This window comes from Ochotona princeps, chromosome 5 (genome assembly GCF_030435755.1).
Source record: "Ochotona princeps isolate mOchPri1 chromosome 5, mOchPri1.hap1, whole genome shotgun sequence".
Classification (NCBI taxonomy): domain Eukaryota; kingdom Metazoa; phylum Chordata; class Mammalia; order Lagomorpha; family Ochotonidae; genus Ochotona; species Ochotona princeps.
Window position 1 is genome coordinate 50,120,043 of NC_080836.1, and position 16,503 is coordinate 50,136,545.

Consider the following 16,503-nt stretch of genomic DNA (forward strand, 5'->3'; position numbering starts at 1 on the left):
TGTGGCCACTTGGAGAGTAAAACCAGCAGATGAAAGATCTTTCTCTCTGTATCTCTTCTCTCTGTGTATTTGCCTTTCCAAAATAAATAAATAAATAAATAAATAAAACTAAAAGAAAAAAATCTATGAATAAATTGAGTCAGGTTAAGCCACTCCCTGCAATGCATTGAATATCTGCATGTCAGATGGGCACTGGCTGCTCTGCTTCTCAGCAGTCACCCTGCTAGCGTACCTGGGAAAGCAGCAGACGGCCTAAGTATTCCGGCCCAAGAGCTGGATGGAATTCCAGACTCCTGGCTTCAGACCGGCCGTTTGCGGCCATTTGGGAGAATCTCTTTCTTCCCCTCCCCCACTTCTTTCTCTCTTCCTCTTTCTCCTTTTCCCTCCCTCTCTCCCCCTCCCTCCTTCCCTCTCTTCTCTCTCACTTTCCCTCTCCCTCTCTTCTTCCCCTTCCTCTGTTGCTCTCTCTCCCTTCTTGTCTGTAGCACTGCTATTTTTTTTAAACAAAAATTTTAAAAACAAGTTTTATTGTAGGAACTTTCCCTCCATTTTAAGGAATGCATAAATAGGAAACAGAGGTTGTCAATGAAATAACATGTTAAATAGAATTAGTCACTGAGTTAAAACTTACTTAAAAGTCACCTTAAGTTTAGAGGCATGCATCATGGCATAGTGGGCAAAGCTTCTGCACATGTGCATCCCATATGGGTGCTGGCTCATGTCCTGGCTGTTCCAGTTACACTCCAGCTCCCAGCTTACGGCATGGGAAAGCATCAGAGAATGACTCAAGTCCTTGGGTTCCTATATCCATGTGGGAGATCTGGAACAAACTCCTGGCTTCAGATGGGCTCAGCTCTGGCTACTATAGCCTTTTGGGAGTGTATCAGCAGATGGAATATCTCTGCCTCGATGTCTCTCCTGTTCCCTCTGAAAATTTGCCTTTCGAAAGCAGAGCCTGAGCTCTTGAATGATCTGAAAGGGAGATTCAGTTAGACTTACTCTGGTACAGTTTAAGCTACAACTGGAGCTAGGCATTGTGATATCACAGAACAAGGCACTGTTAAACTCACATCTCATATTCAGCACTGGTCTTAATTTTGGCTGCTTTACTTTTTATCCAGCTTTCCTTAAATGTATATTGGATGTATATTGATGGTTCAAGTGCTTGGGTTCACTCATTCATAGAGACCTAAATGGAGTTCCTGGCTCTAGGCCTTGACCTGCCTGGCCCAGACCTAACTGTTGTGGGCTTTGGGGAAGAACAGCTGATGGAAGGTGTCTGTCTCCCCTTCTTACCCTGACCTTCTCTTTTCTGTTCTGCATTTCAGACAAATGAAAATAATTAAATAAACATTTAAATATATACGTATATGTAGAACAAATTTATCAGTCTTTAGGATTATATCTCCTTATGTCTTCATGACCACATTGAGTGGTGCTTAAAAAAAGTATCAATTTTAGATTTTTTAAGTGTTTAGAAATAGTTAGCTGTCACAGAATTTCCAAGCTGACCCTGAACTTGATCAATATCTGTTTTAGAGGATTATTGAAATAGTTTTACATACAACTATTTTGAGTTTTGTTTTCTTAAAATTTTGGATGGGGAATGTCCAGCCCGTAAAGCCCTTTTAAATCATTTGGTCTGGCCTTCCCAAGACAGGTTCAGGTAGGACTCAAAATTCAGTAAATCTGCAACTGGTATGGTGACACAGCAGAACCTGCATCCCATATTGGTTCTGGTTCTAGTTCCAGCTGTTCCACCTCATCCAGCTAACGGCTTTGGGAAAGCAGTGGAGGATGGCCTATGGTCTTGGGCCCCTGCAGCCAGATGGGAGACTCAGAAGAAGCTCCTGACTTCTGGCTTTGGACCAGCTCGACTCTGGTATTTGCATTTGTTTGTGGAGTGAACCAACAAATGGAAGATTCTCTCTCAAATAAAAAATAATTCTTTAAAATTTGAAAAATCTGGGCCCGGCAGCGTGGCCTAGCAGCTAAAGTCCTCGCCTTGAACGCCCTGGGATCCCATATGGCGCCGGTTCTAATCCTGGCAGCTCCACTTCCCATCCAGCTCCCTGCTTGTGGCCTGAGAGAGTAGTCGAGGATGGCCCAATGCATTGGGACACTGCACCCGCGTGGGAGACCTGGAAGAGGTTCCTGGTTCCCAGATTTGGATCGGCGCAGCACTGGCTGTTGCGGCTCACTTGGGGAGTGAATCATTGGACGGAAGATCTTCCTCTCTGTCTCTCCTCCTCTCTCTATATCTGATTTTGTAATAAAATAAATAAATCTTTCAAAAAATTTTTTGAAAAATCTGTATCAGGATGATTTTTTTAAAAGTTTCATTTTTGTTAGAAAGATCTAGAGAGAGAAGGATGGACAGAGAGAAAGGTCTTTCATCCGCTGTTTCACTCCCCAAGTAGCTATAGCGGCTGGAGCTGAGTTGATCCTGGAGCCAGGAGCTTCTTTGGGTCTCCCACGTGGGTGCAGGGTCCCAAGGCTTTGGGCCATCTTCCACTGCTTTCCCCAGGCCACAAGCAGAGAGCTGACTGGGAAGTGGAGCAGCCGGGATACGAACTGGTGCCTGTATGGGATCCTGATAGATTCAAGGCAAGGATTTAGCCACTAGGCATTTGGGCCCCCTTTTTGCAATTTTTAATACTTTAGGTTCTTGACATAATTAGTTTTCAACCTTTTAAATAATTTTTTAAGATTTATGTGTTTTTTTTGAAAATCAGATTTTAACAGAAGAGATATAGTGAGAAAGAAACAGATATTTCATCCTTTGGTTTACCCCACTGCAGTGGCCAGAGCTTAGCCAATCAGAAGTCAGGATCTAGGAGCTTCTTCTGAGTCTCATGTGGCTGCAGGGGCCCAAGGACTTGAGTCATCCTCTGGTGCTTTCCCAGGAACAATAACAGGGAACTGGATGGGAAATGGAGCAGCCAGGAAATACTAGCCCCCATATGGGTGTCTGTGCCATAGGTGGAGAATTAGCCTGATAAGGCAAGGCACTGGACCTTAGAAGTTAGTTTTTAAAACACTCAAGTCTTTAAAAGTTCTTAAATGTATAGATTATATATTCAGAAAAAATTAGTGTGATAGAATTTAAATAAAGCCATGAGGCTATCACTATGGACCACTAAGTTTCTTCTGTTTGTTGATAGAAAGATCTGATTGAAACTTGGTGTAAGTGATACTCTATCCTGCCTCATGAGTAGAAAATTTATTTTTCATACATTATCGATCTTCTATATCTTGCAGCAATCAGCTGAAACTTCCATACACATACCATAGCGCAACTAACACACCATGCCATGCTACCCGTGGTCTGCTGGTGTGAACCAGGGTGGAGAGGAAAAACATTGAGAAGAAAAAATCAGAGACAAGACAAGGTTTAAAACAGGGAACAGAGAGCGTCTCCCTTCTGAGCAGAGAGGAACACTTAGCCAGCCTTACCAGGCAGCTTTTATTCTCTGGGAAGGGTGGGGATCTTTGGTTTAATCTGGACATAGCTTCAGTGCTCTCAGAAGACCCCCCACACATGTTCCTTATATACCCATCCCCCAACCCCCAAGTGCAACACTTTAATCTAAACAAGACTTACGGAAAAATATTAAGCAAAAAAAAGAACTTTACCTAACAATGAATTACAAAGATATTATCCATATTACCCAAAGTAAGTAATTAAGATTCAGTTGTAACATTTGGTTATGGAGAGACCATTAATAGTGAGAAGTATAGGTTGTCAAGTCTGCAGCATAAAGCAGGGAAAAAAATAGATCTGTGGCAGGAGAGGAAAACAAATTTTTCCTGTGTTCGAGTGTGGGGCACAAGGCTAGTCACTATTAAATTATTTGGAATTATATTATACAGTTTACCTTAAAATGAGAGCCTGAAGTCATAGGAATTAAACTTGGCAAATAATAGTCATTGGGATAGGAAGCAAATTTCTGTGTGGAGTAACTAATGCTATCAGATTGTCATGGAAGAATTCTGTGACTTTCTAATGATCTGTTCTTTAATTTATGCAGATCAGCTGTTCCATGTATTAGCCTTGCACATGCGACTGTATAGCATTGATTCTGAGTTCAATCCCTGGAGGAAACTCACACAGTTAGTAGAAGATATGAATTCACAGTAAGTATTATTGAAAGAATAAAATCGATTAAAAAAACTGTTTTTGAAGAATTGCCAAATATGAAAGGATTGAGATTTCTAATGAAAATGAGACTTTTTTCATATTTTTAGGCAATGCAGATATATGTAATATAAATTGAAGATAGCTTACCTTTATACTTTAAGAAGTACATAAAATTCCTACTAAGTGAGACAATCTTTTAAAAAATTCCTTTGATTTCTGTGAAGATACAACATTCATATAATCCTTTGACTAGTGGGTTCAGGTGCCCTTAACGTGATTCCTGTGTTTAAGAAGTTCTCCATCAGTCTTTTACTGTCTTTCCTGATGTTTTTGGCAAACCCTGATGATTCTGGCCTAAATCCAGTGTTTTATTACATGACACAAACAGTGACTTAAGAAAGTCCTTTTTTTCTGATTAGTTGTGGTGATTCTGTAAAGAGCTTTTTCATGTCACCTACTTGTTGACTCTGAAGTATAGTTTGGAAGATTGAACATTTAATTTATTTCCTAGTTAATGAAGTTTCAGAACAATGAATTGATGTACTCACAGCTTCCACTGGTAACCAGTGGATTTTTATATTTGATAGGTTTCTCTCTATTACAGTGATTGTTCTCTTCCTTACAGATTACTCTAGGTTAATAAGAATCTTGCCAAGTTGACTGTTGTGCTTTAGGTACAAGATCAACAGTCTGTGAAAATATCCTAGCTTTGTCAGTCAGGTGACCCAGGTTCATTTCCTGCTTTATACCTAAAGTCAGCCATTTCTCCATTTTGTTCCTTCTGATGGCAAATGGTATTAATAGATCACAGGCTGGATACTAGGTGATATAGTTAACTGCTAAGGTATCATTGCTTATAGGCCAATTCACTGATGGAGATGAATTTTGCTTAGTATTTTTAGTTTTACCAATTTATTTCAACAGTAGGTCAGAGAGCTCCTCCCCTGCCCCAATGTGCTGACTAACTCACTGAATGCCCCCAACAGCTGGGTCTGGGCCAAGTCAAAGCAAGGAGCCCCAAATCCCATATGCGTCTTCCATGAGAGTAGCAGGCATCCAGGTACTTCACCTGTCACTCGGTGCTTCCAAGGGTGTGTATTAGCAGGAAGCCAGATTCGAAATGGAATAGCTAAGACTTGAAATCAATTGAAATCAGTCTTAGCCATTACAGCATAGGATATCGGCAGCTCAGACAGCAGTCTAGCTGCTGTGCCATGCAAATTACTTTTATCATAGAGAAAAAGATCTCGAGCATTAAATTGCAAGCTTTTAAATCTATTTTTTTGTTTTTTTCATTTTTCTCTTATCCTAAGTATCTTACTTTTTAATAGTATTGATATGGCTACTTGCTTATATAATTGCAATTAAAAAAATACCAGTATTACTACTCACTGTAAATTTTCCTTGTCCTTAGACTAGAATATCACTGGAAATATGCAATCAAAATAGTGTTCTTAAGTCTCTTGAAGTAGTATTTCTTGTGTGGTAGTTTTATCAGCTTGATTGCTAGTTAGGTTCATTTGTTTCAGTTTTTTTCCCCTTAAGTATATATTTTTAAGATTTATTTATTTTTATTGGAAAGGGAAATATACAGAGAGAAGGAGAGACAGAAATATCTTCCATTCGCTGGTTAGGAAATAAGCCAATCCAAAGCCAGGAGATAGGAGCTTATTCCAGGTCTTCCGTATGGGTACAGGGTCCCAAGGCTTCGGGACATCTTTGACTGCTTTCCCAGGCCACAGCAGGGAGCTGGATGGGAGATAGAGCTGCCGGTACATAACTGGTGTCCATATGTGATCCTGGCGGGTGCAAGGCAAGAATTTATCCACTAGGCTATTGTGCCAGTTCAACCCTTAAGTATTTTTTTTTTAAAGATTTATTCATTTTTATTACAGCCAGATATACAGAGAGGAGGATCTTCCGTCCGATGATTCACTCCCCAAGTGAGCCACAACGGGCCGATGCGCGCCAATCCGATGCCGGGAACCTGGAACCTCTTCCGGGTCTCCCACGCGGGTGCAGTGTCCCAATGCATTGGGCCGTCCTCGACTGCCCTCCACAAACAGGGAGTTGGATGGGAAGTGGAGCTGCCGGGATTAGAACTGGCGCCCATATGAGATCCCGGGGTGTTCAAGGCGAGGACTTTAGCCGCTAGGCCACGGTGCCGGGCCCAACCCTTAAGTATTTAAGGACCACTTTTCACCCGTTGATTTATTTAGCTTTCATTTTTTAAAATTTTATTTATTTATTTTTATTTTTAGAGATGGTTCACTGCCCAAGTGGCCACAGTCACTGGAATTGAAAGCCATGAGCCAGGAACTTCTTCCAGGTCTTCCTTATGGGTACAGGGTCCCAAGGCTTCGGGACATTCTTGACTGCTTTCCCTGGCCACAAGCAGGAAGTTAGAAGGGAAGTGAAACAGCCAGGACAAGAACCAGTGACCATATGAGATCCCAGTGCTTGCAAGGCGAGGCTTTAGCCACTGAGCCATCACATTGGGCCCTAGAAAATGTGTACTTTACCACCATTTCTGTATCAATAGGGTGTGGAAGATTGGGAAAATAAATATGTATTTGCTGACTGAAAAGAAACAAGCTTCCTCCTACAGCACCGATATCCCATATGGGCACTAGTTCCTGTACCGGCCCAGCTGCTCCACTTCTGATCCAGCTCCCTGCTTATAGCCTAGGAAAGCAGCAGAGGATGGCTCAGTCCTTGGGACCCCTGCGCTCCCAGGAGACCTGGAGGAAGTTTCCGGCTCCTGGCTTTGGGTCAACTCAGCTCTGGTTGTTATAGTCATTTGGAGAGTAAATCAGTGGATGGAAAAATCTTTTTTCTCTTTTCTTTGTTTGACTATGCCTTTCAAATAAAAAGTAAAATAAATCTTAAAACAGTTAAACATACAGTAGAAAAATCTAATAAAAGTTTAAAAAATGTTTACAATAAACTATTTTACTGAGTTTTTCATGCATATTCCTAAGGTTTATTGCTTTGTCTTTTACAGTATGTTTTAAGTTCTGCTTTGGTTTTTATTTTATTGAATCCTTGAAGATATTAAAAGACTATTTGAATTTTGTGCTCACTCTAAAGTTGAAAGTTTTTAATAAGAGACATTAATTATACTCTTTCATGTAACTTGATTTTTCAACTGTCTTTTTTATAATGTGAGCATTTGTTCTTTAGTGCTAAGTTTGTTGTGATAGTAAGTGGCCTAGGAGTGAGTAACCTGATTGGTCATGAAATTTACTCTTTTATATTCTGTTTAATGATTATTTTTCATATCTAAGAGATCAGAAATACTCAAGATCATTAATGTGTCCTAGTTTACTTTGGTGTGATTTAATAAATTTTTGTGTCACTTTTTATAAGACGGTTAAAGATAATTAGTATAAATTTTTATTATTAGGTAAAATAGATCCCCAGTTTTTCTTTTGGGATTTCTTAGTTGCCTATGAAAGTTTTATTTCTGTTACATAAATATATATTTACAGGGGGGATTCCCAGAGCATATGAAACTGTCACATAATGCATAATAATTAATAAAAAAATTAAAAAAAAATAAATATATATTTACAGTATATAAAGTAAATTACTCAGAGAAGATATATAATTCTGTCTAAATTTGTTACAAATTTTTCTTTTAGACTGGGAAATGAGGAACAACAACCTGAGGTTCCAATTCTTTACCATGACGTAACATCCCTTCTGCTTATCCAGATTTTAATGATGCCACAGCCCTTACGCAAAGGTATGTCTTTGTAATTCAGATTTTAGATGATATGCATTTATTAGGGATATCCTATAGAATTTAATGGAACAAATATAACATTCAGTTAGATGAAAATTTTTGTGATAAATTTTTTTGTTAGTGACTTGTAGTGTCTAAGAAAATGACAATGAAATAAAGAATTTTTTTTTTTGTGGCTGTATTTTTAACTATTTAGTCAGGAAGAGATAAAGACATTAGGAAAACACTGTTGAAAACCTTTGTTTGGGAGCTGCTATTGTAACCTTGCAGATTAAGCTGCTATGATGCCAGTGCCCACACTCAATGGTTCGGGTGCTAGCTCCTCACTTCCAATCCAGCTCCCTGATAATGGCCTGGGAGAAGCAACAAGGGTGGCCCAGTGATCCTGCCACCTGGCTCCTTGCTTTGGCCTGGCCCTGTGCTAGCCATTCACGGCCATCAGAGGAATGAACCAGTGGAAGAAAGATATTTCTCTCTGTGTCATTTTGTAACTCTAATTTCCCAAATAAATAAATCTCAAGAAAAAAACCATTTAAATAGTTGAAGTGATGATATAAGTGAAAATTAAAAAAAAAACAGACTGTCCGCCTTAATGCTTCTTCTTGTCTTGTTGCATACATATTTTGTATGTTAGTTATCGTAGAGTTACGCAGGATGTCCCATGGTTTTAAATTAGTATTAACATAATGTTATTGTATTAACATTCATATTATTTTGCTTTTAAATCCAGTCTACTAATCTATGATGTTTGATGAGCTTAATCCGTTTACATGCAGGGTTAATATGAATGGGTGGTAATTTGGTCCTGTCATTTTAGCAATGGGTTGTTCTTGATTTAGTCTTCTGCTACTTTACTGGGATGTTCTTCCCATTTGCCTTTGGTTTTGGTGGGTGCGATTCCTCTTCTCTGTCATGAGACCATCTTAAAGTATCCTTTGTAGGGCAGGTTTGGAAGAGGCATATTCTTTTCACTTTTCTTGACTGTGGAAGAATTTTATTTCATCTTCAAAGACAAAGGAGAACATTGTTGGTTATGTTATCCTGGGCCGACAATTGTTTGCTTTTAGAACCTGGAACATTTCTCTGCATTCTCTTCCTGCCTGTAGAGTTTCCTGTGAGAGGTCTCCTGTGACTTTAACTGACATTCCTTTATATGTCAATTGATTTTTTCTTTTTTTTTAAATTATATTTTTGACAATCTTTACATAGTTAATTAGGGTAAAAAGGTTCAAGGGCTACAGGAAAGTAGGTAAGACTATTATTTCCACACTGTTTTCTTCATGTATCTGAGGTAAAGGGGGATATTAAGGGAGAAGTCCCACCCAGTCTCCCACCCACCCCAGGTCCCTGATGTGGGGCATGCTCCGAGGGTCTTGCTCAAGTGGTTTTGATAGTTCAACAGTTATGAATTGCTGCCAATCTCTCTACTCCAAGCACAATGAGGTCGTTGAAGAATCTACTGATTGACATAGTCCATCATAGGGTCTCCATTTGCCCAGTTGTTCACTGCCAACATATGGCTGAGGTAATTGATTGACTTGTTCTGTCCTCTGTCTTTTCATGGTTAGGGTTCTGAGTCTGGCAGTTCGATTGGGGAAATCCCTAAAGAAACTTTGTCTGAGGTGTTCCCAGACCAGATTCTTGTATGTGCTAGCAAGCACAGGGCCCAGCACAGTCCATTGCCCCAATCAGCTGGTGGTTGCAATTGCTGGGTTGGTTCTGTTTCCAGCCCAGTCTTCCACTGGAACCAATGGGTGTTGCAGTCCAGCCTGATTCTGCCCAGCACACACTCAGCCCTCACATAAACCAGTGGGAGCTGCAGCCTGGTCGGGTTGATCCACAGTAATCTCCACCAGTCCCGCCCCCTACCCTGTTTTGCCAGTATGTGTAGCAGACTAGTCCAGTCTGTCCCACATCCCCTTCTGCTCTCATACATGTCAGTGGGCATTGAAGCCTAGTTCCATCTAACCAGCTCCACTATCCAGCCCACACAGATGTTGTTGGGTGCCTTTCTGTCTAGCCACCCCAGCCCCTTTCCTGGTTTTCGTGCCTTCTAGTGGGAGTGGTAACCCAAGAGGGAGGAGCCCACTATTTCCCTTCTAGGCCACTCCCACTCCTGGATTATGCACTCTGCAGGTGATTCTGTGATTTAACTTGAGAGAATTAGCCCCCTTTGCCAGCCTCTGCCAGCTGATGCTGCAGCTAAGCCCAACCAACCCTCACCCGCTCTAATTTTGTTTGCACCAATAGAAACAATCAGCCCAGCCTGGCTTTTCCCTGATCTAGTCCACATGAGGCGCACAGGTGTTGTAACCCTGCATAGTCTGGTCTGCATCCATCACAGCTCACACTCTCCAGTGGGAGTAGCCGTCCAACAGGAGAGCAGCCCTATATTCCCCCTACTGGGTCTGCCCCCTCCCTTCCTGGTTTTCATGTGTGCTGGTTTTTTATTTTTTCTTTTTCATTGATGGCATTAAATACTTACATACTTTCCCATTGTTTCTCTCTTTGTGATATTAGAGGTTATGGTTGATTGCATAGCTTTATTTCTTCATTATTTTATTTGTTGAGTAAACTCAACATTTTTCTATTTGTTTTCTTCCTTGTTTATTCATTGATAGGTTTGAAAGAATAAAGGCTGATTAAATCCTTGATTTTTAATTTACTAGTGTTCAGATAAATGACTTCTTTTTGGCATTCCGCAAAGGTGATTTTCTGATTTTTAGTGTTAATATGTGAATTCATGTATATTTGCTGCCTTTCAGCTGTACTGTTTCTGTTCTTCAGGTTGACTCTTATGCATTGATTTTTAAAAATTTTTTTTTATTAGATTTATTTTTATTACAAAGTCAGATATACAGAGAGGAGGAGAGACAGAGAGGAAGATCTTCCGTCCAATGATTCACTCCCCAAGTGAGCCGCAGCGGGCCAGTGCACGCCGTTCCGATGCCGGGAACCTGGAACCTCTTCCAGGTCTCCCACGTGGATGCAGGGTCCCAAGGCTTTGGGCCATCCTCAACTGCTTTCCCAGGCCACAAGCAGGGAGCTGGATGGGAAGTGGAGCTGCCGGGATTAGAACCGGCGCCCATATGGGATCCCGGGGTGTTCAAGGCAAGGACTTCAGCCACTAGGCCACGCCGCCGGGCCCGACTCTTATGCGTTGATAAGACTCCAGCAGTCTCTGCTAGCTTCATCAGACTCAGGCTTTTCAGTCTGTGGTTCCAGAGTTGATTACTGTGCGCAGTGGCCCGTGAGTTTTCTAAAATTGTATAGAACATTTTTTGTGTGTAAACACGCATTTTTTCCTTAGTAATTCCACAGCTCTTACCAGATTTTCAAAAGGATCTTGACATCTAAAAGAATTAATTATTTACTAAATTCTCCTGAAAAATGCTGGTCATAGACAAATTGTTCTATAGTAAGAAATTACAGTGTGAAAGTTGCTTTTGTTGTAAAATTATGGTGGGATGAGAAATGAGAGGAATGGTGGAGAAGAGGGATAGTGAGCAGAGAGAATGCCACGGGTTGCTTGTGGGGTCGCACTGGGAGAGGAGAAAACAAGCTGAGTGTGGATAGAACTTAGCGAGTTTATTTTTTATTTTAGGACAGGAGAGCTGGGAACACGTTCGCCTTTCCTTCATTTTCTATGTACTAGCTCCTGGCAGTCTTTCACCTTCAGTGTTAACTGATAAAAGCTCTTCTTTTTATTTTTTTATTTTTTATTTTTATTTATTTATTTTTAAAGATTTTATTATTATTGGAAAGCCGGATATACAGAGAGGAGGAGAGACAGAGAGGAAGATCTTCTGTCCAATGTTTCACTCCCCAAATGAGCCGCAACGGGCCGATGCGCGCCGATCCGAAGCCGGGAACCAGGAACCTCTTCCGGGTCTCCCACGTGGGTGCAGGGTCCCAACGCATTGGGCCGTCCTCGACTGCCTTCCCAGGCCACAAGCAGGGAGCTGGATGGGAAGTGGAGCTGCCGGGATTAGAACCGGCGCCCATATGGGATCCCGGGTGTGTTCAAGGCGAGGACTTTAGCCGCTAGGCCACGCCGCCAGGCCCAAAAGCTCTTCTTTTTAATATCCCATCTTCTTCATAGTGACTTGTTTACAGTTTTCTTTTCACACATTTGTCTTATTATCATAATAATAGAGTTTTAAAATTTTCTCCCTGTGTGAATTCTTTCCAATAGTACCATTTTATGAATTTATCCCTCATGAATACCTGGTACATAATATGTTCAATATTATGTGGAATAGATGGATGGACTAAAAAAATATTGATTTGTTTCCTGGTTTTAAGTTGTTTATTTTCTATTTAGAAATCCAGTAAAGGTATTTCTTTTGTTTAAACTTATAGATTTTGTTCACATCTATATAATGCTAGTTGAATGTTGGCAGTGTTTTGAACCCCAAATTCAATTGATTAAAGTACACCCATGGGAATAGCATTAATTATCTTATTCATTGTTATACAGACTTTGGAACTTTTCTTCATTCTATGTTGATAGAAGGAAAACTTATTGAACGATTTGTGTTCTTCATTTTTCAAAGAGAAAAAAATGTATACTTGAGCTTACCACAGAGAGAAGCATATCACAAATAGGTTTTTTATTGAAGATTAGACTTTTCAGAAAGGATCAGAACACATGCAGTTAGGGATTCCAGATTGTAAAAGGGAAGACTAAAGAAAATTTGAAACCCATATCTGATTTGTGCTAATTGTGTTATAGAAACAGTGAAGTGTTTGAATGTGTTACCAAAGTATTTCATGGTAATGTTATGAAAAGAATTGAATTTGTGATCTCATCTTTCAGATTATGTCCTGTTTATTGTACTGTCCATTTCCCAAAGATTTTCTTGTTTTTCCTACACTTTGCCTTATCCTAAAGCAAACTTGAAACATTTGGTATTATTTTTATTCTACATCAGCTAATAGAAAAGGGACCTGTACAAATAGCTGAATCCTGCTTTATTTTCGTATTCAGCACCTGTACTAGCCATGGTACCTGTAGGCATGTCAATAGATAAATGTGTGTTTATTAAGTAACGATGTCTCCCCAAGAGACTAGTGACTCCTTGAAAAATGCTTGTAAAACTCAACATATATGGTAGAGTAGATACTCATTGCATTTTCAGTTTAATAAATATGTTTTCATGCTCTATCCACTAAAGAAAATCTTGTTTACTTATACTTAGATTCAGTCATTTTTATCCCAGCGTCAAGTTCTTGTCCAAGTAATGTTGATCATGATACATTATATATTCCTTTTTTGGTTATTAATTATGAAATATGGGTAAACATTTATAAGTCTGTTGGATTTAGCTATTTTAATTTCATGCCAGGACATTTAAGATTTTCTTAGTGACAGATGTTAACTAAGTGACAATGTTTTGATGCTTAGGAATTCAGCCTTCACAGGAAGTAAGAACTGTAAATTAAATTTATTGCTGAGGGAATGAAGTCCAACCTGTATAACTCTACAGGGAGAGGTCTCTGAAAGTTTCCTTGGGTCTCACCCCTTGTACCTTTTCCCTTTGCTCATTTGTGTATAAATCATAGCCATGAATATGACTATATGCTGAGTCTTGTGAGTTGGCCTTGTGAATTACCAATTACCAGGCTCTTGCCTGCTGTTGATACAACCACTTAAGCTGGGATTATGAGTCTAAGCAGGAAAGGATGGAAGTCTAGTCTAGGATGTTAAAATTGATGTTGGGAATATTTAAAAGTAGAATTGACAGGATTTGGTAATTATTACTTTTATAGAACTTAATTTTTTCCTATTATATCAATTTTTATTTCGTTCACCTGTGTTTCTACTTTAAAATAGACTTTAGAACTATTTAAAAGTTTAATTAAGAAAATTAATTAGGTGTTTTAATATGGGGAGAAAGACACAGGAAAGTATCAAATGTATCTACAAATTTGACTCTGAGAACAGACTATTAAGTTATTAAGTTATTAAGATATCTAGTTACTAGAGGAGCAGCATAATGTAATAGGAATCCTGAATCTGAAGAAACCTTGTCTGTGTGGATGTAGGTTTTGACCCGAGTGCCTGCTAACTTGGAAACCAAGCACACATCCTTCTGACATTGAGTTGTTGAATTGAGGCTATTATGAGTATGAAATAAGACAGTTGAGGCAAATTTCCAACTTACTAGGTAATCACAATGTCATTGTTAATGTGATTATTCAATTCCTATTTATTAAGTGCCTAACATGTACCAGAGTCTGTCAGGCACTTGTCATATTGTTACTACTATTTTAGAATTGCTGTAGTTGTAATTAAATTTCAAAACTTAGAAGCCTAAATGTTAGGACTTTTTAAAAAAAAATGTTTCATATCATTGTATATTTTTTTTATAAACTTTTTATCCTTCAAGAAGTAGAATGTGTGTTGGTTTTAAATACCAAGAAGTTTTGGGGTACCTGAAGCCCAGAAGGGAATTTGCCGTGGTTCTGTATCTTGAGTATTCAAAAGTTAAGTGGTGTTAGCACTCTGGTCTTCTAAAAAGGAACATACTTTAAACTCAATTCTGATAAATGCCTCTGTTACATGTTCTGTGGATGAATAGAGGGATTTTTGCGTTCATAATCTCAGCTCCACTCAGTAACACATTCAATAGTATATTGCAATTTCATTTTATTAACTACTTAAGTGATGAGCAGAAAGAAATTACACATGCATGGAAAGGCATATATTTGTGAAATTATCTTGATATCAGCATGTCTAGATTCCAAAGAACTAATAATGCTCTGTTTTTCTTGTAGAACACTTCACTTGCATTGTGAAGGTGCTTTTTACCCTACTCTACACACAGGCTCTTGCAGCACTTTCAGTTAAATGCAGTGAGGAAGATAGGTCAGCCTGGAAACACATGGGAGCTGTCAAAAAGGTCAGTCCTTCTCTACCCTTGTCATTTAGTAGTGCGAAACTCGCTTACATTGGGGATATGAGTGAGTGAGTAGATGTTTGACAGATAAAATCAGCTAGTGATGTTCTAATTGGAAATGGAAAAAAGTTAAAAGAAAATGTTTCTACACTATTAGGCTGCCTGTATCTGTCTCTAAACCTTTGCCTTTTTCCCATTCTATTGGGCAATTTTATTTTGCTTTTGGTGCAAGTCTTAAATTCAGAAAAGTTATAAAAAACTGTGCAAGCACAGTGAACAGGTATGCAGACTTGCCTATTTCTGTCATTTTCATTTCTCCTTGTCCCTCTCCCCACCCCCAATCATAATTCAAATTTACAATCCCTCCCCTTGGGGTAGGTACTTGGCCTAGTCATTAACATGGCATTTTAAGATGCTCACGTCCCATGTTGGAGGACCTGAGCTGTGATGGAGCTAGGGAGACAGCAGCGATGGCTTGACTAGTTGAGCCCTGCCGCTCCTGTGGGAGCCCTGGCCTGAGCCACGGACCGCTGCAGGCGTTTGGGGAGTGAGTCAGTGAATTAGGAGCTTTCTCTTTGTCTCTGTTTTCCTCTCAAACTTAAAAATTCATCAATGAATAAGTAATTAAAATACATTTTAGACTTTTCTGATCACGTCTCTTTTAATATTACTTTTAAGAGGAAAGTGTTAGGCTACTGATTTAGGCATCTCTTCAAATTGTTTGGGAGACCTGCATGCTCCCAGACTTTTGGTTCTGGACAGGAGCTGTTAAGGGTGCTTAAGAATTGTACCAGTGGATTGGAGCTCTGTCTGTGTCTTTTTCTCTCTTTCTCTGTCTCTAAACTAAAGTAAGTTAATCTAAACAAAATCTTTTCTCAAAATCAATAAATACTACTTATGCTAGAGCATATATATTTTTAGCAAACATAATGATTTTCTTTAAATTACACAAATGATAAGGAAAACTTGACCATATTTAGCTAAGTATGTTTTCAGTGTCTTGATAGTAAATGAAATACTATAAAATCAAAGTGACTTGGATTAGATAGGTAATGGTTATTTAGAGAAGTTATTCATAAAAAATAATAAATGTATGAATCTTTCGCTTGGCTCACAGAATCTTAAGGACTTTTTCAATCTCATTTTAAAAGATTTATTAAAATCATACCTAATTTATTAAAGGAGAGAGGGCCAATTATAAATACATGAAATGTGTTCAATATAACCTTCAATTTTATCAACATAGTATTTTTGCAAAGTTCATTGTATTGGTTGGTTGGCTATGGAAATCTAGTGCTAGGTCTGTATCCTGCCACTACAAATGTTATTATGTTTTTTTATCATGGCATAGAAACTGTCACAGCTTTTGTTAAATGGGGCATTTGGACCATTTGAGTTATAAGGGCTCCCTCTTCTTCTCGGATTTTATAGTTCCAAATTTGTAAAATGGATTTCTTTTTTGAATAATTTTTATTCATACTTGATTCTTAGGTAATTTTGTCTTCTGAAATTATCTTTCTTGCTTTTATGTCTTTATTTTTTTTTTTTTAAAGATTTTATTCATTTTATTACAGCCAGATATACACAGAGGAGGAGAGACAGAGAGGAAGATCTTCCGTCCGATGATTCACTCCCCAAGTGAGCCGCAACGGGCTGGTGCGCGCCAATCCGATGCCAGGAACCTGGAACCTCTTCCGGGTCTCCCACGCGGG

General features: G+C 39.1%; 1 protein-coding gene across 5 annotated transcripts in view; it reads left to right on the plus strand.

The window, feature by feature from the left end:
* UBR3 (ubiquitin protein ligase E3 component n-recognin 3) overlaps window positions 1-16,503 on the plus strand; it is a 182,350-nt gene that overhangs the window by 145,377 nt on the left and 20,470 nt on the right. For all 5 annotated transcript variants that reach the window (XM_058664610.1, XM_058664614.1, XM_058664611.1 and 2 more), the window contains 3 exons: window positions 4,032-4,137; window positions 7,786-7,889; window positions 14,670-14,794. In XM_058664610.1, coding sequence (XP_058520593.1) covers window positions 4,032-4,137; window positions 7,786-7,889; window positions 14,670-14,794 — 335 coding nt within the window. The remainder of the gene's footprint in view (window positions 1-4,031; window positions 4,138-7,785; window positions 7,890-14,669; window positions 14,795-16,503) is intronic.